Consider the following 7,779-nt stretch of genomic DNA (forward strand, 5'->3'; position numbering starts at 1 on the left):
GGTGCAAGCGCATCTTCACCCCTTCAGTCTTGGGGAAGGAGAGAGGCCGAACATTTAGAGATTTAACGAGTCGCTTCACCTGGATAGAAGAGGAGCATTGCTCTGGTTGGTACCGACACTTCAACAGCGGCCCCAGTGACCGGTGCAATTCACCGGAATCAGGTTCATCAGAGCTCACAGAGATGCCCAGCGCACATCCGCGTTACAGACACAGAAACCCCATCAAATCAAGCTAACTATCTCAGGTTAACACATTGGTCTCAATCATATTATTTTTCAAAACAATCGAGCAATGACTTGCTCACACCATCAACCACCTCCGACCCACGCCCTCGTTTATGTGTAAGCACCCGTCAGTCTCCGAGATTATTCTTCCCAAACCTCCAGCGGAACAGCTCGGGATGTGCTCCCTCCTATCTCCCAATCCTAGTCCCTTCACTTGGTGTTCCCTCTCCGCACCACCCACTGTCGCTCACTCTCCCCTCCCGTCTGCTTTCAGTACTTAATCTTCACATTGCCATCTGCGTCTCGCCTAGTTCCCCGTCCTTCTCTGCCCCCTGGCCAGTCCCTGCCTGGCCCCGACTCCTCCTGACACTTTCTCCCCCTTTGCACTCTCCGTATCTCTTCCTCCTGCCCTCTATCCCTCTTCCCCTCCAAACACCTCTACCCTTCGCCTCCAGTCCTTTTCCTCCCTCTCCTGTCTCCCCACTGTCCTCTCTCCACGTTTGCCTTCCCATTACCTCTCTCTCTTGCCCCCCTCTTTTCCCGGCACATCTTTCATCTCTTTCCTCTGAACTTCTGTCTTCACTCCACTGCCCTTGTCTTCAACTCCTCTGGTCCCTCTTTTACTCCTTTCCCTCAATTTCCCCGTGTTTCCTCTCATACGCCCCATCTCCTCTTCATCCCGTCTCCTGGCTTCCCTCTTCCTCCCCGCCTTCTCTCCTTTCCCCTCAACCCCTCTTTCTCCTCCGCATTTTGCTTTTTTCCCTTTCCCTTGTCCCCACTCTTCCATTCACCCCTCTCTCTACTCTGTCCTCCCTTCTCGTTCTGCTCCTCGCTTGCATCTCCACATTCTCCTGGATCTTCTCACTCTCACCGCGTCCCATTTACTAATTTCGCCTCTCGGTCGTTTCCCCTGTACCTCGAACCTTTTCTCCAGTCTCCCCTCGCGCCTCTCTCTCCCCTCTCCCATCCTTCTCTCCCCGTTTCTCTATCTCCCAATTTCCTTCCTTCGCTTTCCTCTCGCCCTCCACCTTCTCTCCCCTCTCCCTCTATCCTTCGTTCGGTCTCTCTCTTGTCTCCTTACCTTGAGACGCCCGCAGTTCGGCCACTGCAGCCAGCGCAGGTAACAGCAACACTCGGAATAACTTCTGCGCTCCTATTCCACACTGACTTTCTCCCATGCTTTACACTTGAAGGGAGTCCAGGAGGGGGAATGAAGGGGAAAGGGGGGGCCGGGGAACTGGACAGTTTCCCCAAAAAACTCTAGAGCCACCAAAAGACGATATCCCTTTGAAGTTGAAACGGGCTCTGTCGGTCACCCGCCGCTAATCAAATGATTGGAGATTAGACAGCAGGTCCGCAGTCAGTCAGAAAGGTGAAGACAAGTCACCTCTGCTCTCCCCCTTCCGAACTGCAGCCGCGTCAGGAGAAAATTAAAAGTTTTCTCCTGGGTTATAATTATTTTATGTGTGTCCGGAGCAAGTTTTAAAATGAATATCCAGATCGGAAGCAAGTCAAAGCTGTGCAGAAGAACTCTGCTGGTGAGGCGGTCTGGGCTGTGGTTTCATAGAATTCTTGTAGATTGCAGTGACTCTGCACACCGGGCTGCCAGAGAACGTGGAGTAAACACTAGGGAAGAGTGAGAGGGAGGGAGAGAGCTAAGACACATTTGGCTGTCCAATAATACTCAACGTTTCCCTTTGCCGGCTTCAACTGCAAAACCTGGGTTGGATTCTCCAGGAACCGGAGCAGACTTCAGCATTGTTCAGCACCCTATTGCAGCTAGATATAGCTGGAAGGGTCGGTCGCTCTCCTTCGTAAAGACATGCAGTATTTTTACAAAATACCTCTCAGAACCACTTGTCTCAAAGTTGTTAACATGACTGTTCGAAAGTGGGTGCAGGAAGAGGCCATTTGGTCCTTCCAGTCTGCCACACCATTCTCTAAGATTATTAGTCATAGAGCAATGCTGCATGGTTACAGGCCTTTCAAACTAATGAGTCCTTGTCGACCATGGTACACACCCATCTAGTCCCAGTTTTCTGCAGTTGGCCCATATTCCTCAAAGCCATGCCCCTCCGGGTAACTATAGATCAACCTTAACATCATCTTCTTGTCTTGTCTTCATATCCTTTGATTATAGAACAGGCCATTTGGCCCACAATGTTCTGCTGAACTAATTAAACTGGGAAATGCGTCCCTTCTGCCTATAAAATATCCATACTCCTCCATTCTCTAAGAGCTTTTCACACACCTCTATCATATCTACCTCCACCACCAGCCCTGGCGGTGCATTTCAGATATCCAACGCTCTCTGTGTAAAAAGCTTTCCCTGCACATTGCCCTTGAGCTTACCGCCCCCCCACCTTAATTGCGTCCTTTAGAATCAGGCATTCTGAACCGGCAAAAAGGATAAAACCCGTATCTCTATCTTCCTCATGACCTTATAAACTTATATCAAAGTTCAAAGTAAGTTTTTTTGTCTAAGTACATACATGTACCATAAACAACCCTGAGATTCATTTCCTTGTGGGCATACTCAATGAAAGACCACACCAACCTATGTGTAAAAGCCAACAAACTGTTGAAATATTAAAAGAAAGAAATAATAATAATAAACAAATGAGATGATGAGTCTTTGAAAGCAAGTCCATAGGTTATGCGAACATTTCATTGAAGGGGCAAGTAAAGTTAAGTTAAGTTATCCTCTTTGGTTCAACAGCCTGGTTACATCCACCACTCATCCTCCGTTATTCCAGACAAAACAACCAAGGTTGTCTACTCTCTTCTTATTGCATATGCCCTCTAATCCAGGACCTCTTCTGTACTCCCAAAGTTTTTAATATTCAAAAAATGCCACCACAACAGACATCTCAGTCCATAGTCAGAAACTTGAGAGGCAGACAGAGGAAAAGATGGACGGACAACATTAAAGAATGTTCAGAGAAAACACTTGCGGTGACCCAGGCCCTGGCACACAGCCATGACAGATGGAACAGACTGGTGCAAAGCTTGTCATGATGGTGCCCCAATGACTCCACCAGGAGTTAAGAGAGAAAGAAGAAGAAGAAGAGCATTAATCTTCATTTTGAATTAACTTAGTGACCGAATTTCCACAGGCCAACAGAGTAGAAATTTCTCCTCAGTTCAATTCTAGTTCGAGATTGTAATCCTTGTTTTATGCCCCTTATCAAAGTAACACATTCTTCCCGTATCTACCCTTTGAGCTCTGAAACATCACTTCTCTTTTTTTTCTAAGCATAGAGACCTTAGCCTACTGTTATGGATTGAAAAGATTTAGAAGGATATGGGACAAATGCAGGCAATGAGTCTATCTTTAATGGGCATCTTGGTTGGCATTAAGGAGATGGGTTGAAGGGTTTGTTTCTGTGCCTATCACATAATGGCTCCACTTAATGTCTCCTCATGTGATAGCCACCATCCCAGGAAACAGTCTGAAGAATCTTTATTGCATTCCCTCTGTCACTTAATATAATTTTTTGGGGGTAAGGAGTTCAAAATGGTTCACATATTCAAATGAAGCACTTTTACTGCATGGTCATCATTATAACATTGAGAATGCTACAGGAGAGTAGGCTTCCATGGCATTGATGTAGCTTCTAATGTGATGGATTGAAAGATCAGTATGGGTCTGGGCACTGGGGAGAGCTCTTCTGTTCTTGAACATCTGCAATCGGTTCTGGCACAGCTGCCTTCAAGACAGACAGGGGTTCACTTTAAAAGTTCATTCATAAGTCAGTGCATCCAGCGGATGAGCAGTTCCTCAGGCAATATGTCTATGCTCTGGCATCCAGAGTGTGGATGGAAACTGTAAGTTTCTGATTCAGGGAAAGAGAGGGAGCCAATTGTTCCCATGACTCAGTCAAACTGTTTTGAAAATCAAATGAACTGTAGATGTTGGAAATCTAAAACAAAAATGGAAAATCCAGGAACTACTCAGAAGACCATGCCACATCTGTGGTAAGAGAAACAAGGTTAACACTTCAGGATAGAGACCCTTCATTGGAATGGAAGAAAGATCAAATGTTTTCCTTTTCTAGAGGTTTGTATTTTTGGGACTAAAGAGGAACAGGGTGTATTCTAAGATTTTTCAATGTATCCTCAAAGCGCAGCTTGTTTCGCCTAATCTCACTTCACAGCCATGCATAACATCTTTGCAATGAGAACTGAGGCATGTCTTCTTTACCTTTCATACATTTTGTCATGAATTTCTTGGGTGAAAAACGTATCTTCTCATGGGTCTGAGGGAGCATTTCATTGGAGAGTATATTTTTCAAGTCATCCTGAAACATTGATTCTATTTCTCTTCTCGCAGGCACCGCCTGAACTGCTCAGTGTTTTCTGTTTTTATTTCAGATCCTCTGAAAGAATGTCAATACTTCCTACATTGCATCTGTAACTGTATTCCAAATACATTGTACATTGTGATGGGTACACCTAAAGATCCAAAAAGCTCTATGTAAATCGCTGGTCTTTGCGGAGACCCTGTGAGTCTTTCTTGGGGGTGTACATAGGTGCTGGTGACACCAACTGTTTGCATCACAGCCTGGAATGAAGGCTCCAATGCACAGGATTGCAAGAGGCTGCAGTGGTTTGCAGACTCACTGAGCTTCATCATGGACACAACCCTCTCCACAATCGAGCTCATCTTTGAGGCAGTGCCTCTAAAATGACAGCAACCATCATTAATTCACCTAGCAGTGGAGTTCTGCCCATTGTGGAGGAGGTACAGGAGCCTGAAGATCTACATTCAATGTTTCAGGAACAGCATTCCCCCTCCCCCCCGCCATTGGGTTCCTGAATTGTTCAATGAACCCTTGAAGACCACCTCGTTTTTCCTGTTTAATTTATAGTAATTTTATGTTTTTACATTCTACTGCTGCCACAAGACAGCAAATTCCATATCATATAAGTCAATGCTAATAAATCTGTGTCTGATTCTGATTCTTTGAAATAGTTAATGGTCTTCTGATCTCTGAACTATGGGTATGAGTCCCTCTTTAAATGTCTTAACACAAAAACTCACACTCACACTCCAGTGCTGTTTTGACAAAGTACAGCACTGATGGAGGTGCCATCTTTTGGATGAGGTGTGAAGGATTCCTGCAGCAAAACCATAAGGGAAATCAAGACCTTATCCCTGATATCATGGGCAATATTTATCCCTAACTCAATGTGACTGTGCAGACGATTTAGTCATTATCACATTGCTGTGTGTGCAAGCTCACTTTGTCTAAATTGGCTGCTATGTTTCATACCATATGAAAATGGTTGCATTTCATAACTTCTTTGGCAGTGGAACACTTTGAGAGATTGTTTTTATAAGATCTTTTTTTTCTTCAACATAATGATAGGACGTTAAAGGAAGAACCAGCTAGGTTGGTATTGGGTTTGGATGATCCTAAATTAAGTTATGGTTCACAGATGCCGAATCTGTACTAACATGGTGTGAATGAACAGCAGAGATTAGCTCAGAGGAGGTTAATACGAACTGGAAAGAATGCATCTTAGCTCAATATGCAGAAAGGAAATATGCTGATGAATCTTGATTGGTGTATTAACCATGCATTATTCACAAGTAACAAAGCACTATTTTTCAAACCTGAACATTCAGTTATATTCTCAAAGTTTCATATTTTAGTGGCAATTAATTTCAAAGATTCAATTAACATATTTTATTTCCACTGTACAGGTGCGATTAAACTTCAGGTAATAAAGAATGTTCTGATTCTCCAAGCGGATGTCAAAATATTATTCAGTAATTAGGACTAAAATAGAAAATAGATTCATTGAGATTTCATCTCATTATAAAATTCTACTGTTCATGTGCATGGCTACTCCTGTTTATAATAGAACAATAGTAATTGCAACTATAACAACTTATTTTGATAACAGAAGATAGATTATTGTACTAAGCAGCAACACAATTTAAGAAAGCAATTCATCAATGATGAAATAGTGCTTGGAATAAAATGATCTCCCTTTCTAAGGCCACTTAGTCATGGTTATGGGTGGCATCCTAGCTACAGTCACGGAAGAGAATGACAGAATCTGTCCAAAAAGGCTAAACATTACCCTTACTAATTTCAGCTGTGTTTTGGACACAATATTACTTCTATTTCTGAGAAACAGACTCTCCTACATTTTCAAATCTCCAGAATAGGAACAAATGTACATGGACAGGAAAGCTTTAAAGGGTATGTGCCAAATGTGGGTGAATGGGACTAGCTTTAATGGGAATCTTAGTTGACATGGACCATTTGAGCTGAAGGACTTGTTTCCATGCTGTATGACTCTATGACCCTAAATGAAATCCTTACAGATGAATGATTGGTGTTGAGTGTGGAAGGAAAACATCATGCTGACTGGCTCAGCACTCCAGTCCATTGATTATGCACCTGCCTCACATGGTTGTTCTCCCTTTTCTCATTGCATGGATCTTCCATCTCCACCTGTCCACAGATTATGCATTCATGCAGTTCTCCTTGGGAGTCTGTTATTGCTTCAACTCTCAGCACCGCTTTGTCAATACAAATAACAACAATACAATGCTGTAAATAAACCGACTGCATGGGATGTAAGAAGCTACAGAGAGTAGTGAACTTAGCTCCATACATCATGCACATCCCTCCCAACTATTTGTAGTATGTACAGGAGGTGCTGCCTCAGGAGGCAACATCTATACATCTATTATCAAAGGTCCCACCATCCAGTCTTGACATCTTCTTGCTGTTGCCATAAGTAGGAAGTACAGAAGCCTGAGGTCCCACCCCATAGGCTTTCTGTACTTCCCACTCAATGGTAGCTGCAAGATCAGCAATTTCTATTCAACCATTTAGTTCTTGAACCAACTGGAAAACCCTAATCACCACAGCTTAGCAATACCTTGATCACTTAGATCACTTTGCAGAAATGGACTTTTTTATTCTCACTGTGGTTTTTTTTGTAAAATTGCATATAATTTATGGTTAGTTAATGGTTTTCTTGTGAATGTATTTTATAAGATCAAATTCAGATTTATTTATCACACCTACATCGAAACATATACTGAAATGCATTGTTTGCTTTATAAGGGGCTTTGTGCCTGTGATATTGGTGTGAGTAGAATTTTCATTGCACCTGTGCTTACGTGTACTCGTGCGTACGAAAATAATCTTGTTTGTGTTTGACTCCAACTTTGACATCTTCTCTCTGATATTTTCATCAGTTTTCTTAAAATTTTCCTGTCTTTCTGAGGAGGAAGGGCACTGGTGGGTGGGGAAGAATTTTAAGTGGAATGGCTGGATTTACTCCAGTACTTAATCCCTGCCAGATAATTGTTTTGGTATGAATCTCCAAATACAAGTAGTGTAATAGGTATTTTTGAAAAGTAGCTGGATCCAAAAAACTACCTTAATAAGAAAAGATTATTCAGAAACACCCAGTAAAGGTATAGCATAACCTCATTGTTATGCACAGCCCAGTCTACTATGACTAATGCTTACTGTGTATATGGAGCAAGCTAAATATTTTGATTTTAAAAAGCAATGGAAAACC

At 42.9% G+C, this 7,779-nt stretch overlaps 1 protein-coding gene across 1 annotated transcript in view; it reads right to left on the reverse strand.

Moving 5' to 3' along the window:
- The window catches only part of LOC132390863 (netrin receptor UNC5C-like), a 355,925-nt gene extending 354,497 nt beyond the window's left edge, over window positions 1-1,428 (reverse strand). The window contains exon 1 of the mRNA XM_059963405.1: window positions 1,307-1,428. Within this exon, the coding sequence (XP_059819388.1) occupies window positions 1,307-1,403 (97 nt within the window). The 5' untranslated portion in view covers window positions 1,404-1,428. The remainder of the gene's footprint in view (window positions 1-1,306) is intronic.
- Between the last annotated feature and the right edge of the window lie 6,351 nt (window positions 1,429-7,779).

Source organism: Hypanus sabinus, chromosome 3 (assembly GCF_030144855.1).
Source record: "Hypanus sabinus isolate sHypSab1 chromosome 3, sHypSab1.hap1, whole genome shotgun sequence".
NCBI lineage: Eukaryota > Metazoa > Chordata > Chondrichthyes > Myliobatiformes > Dasyatidae > Hypanus > Hypanus sabinus.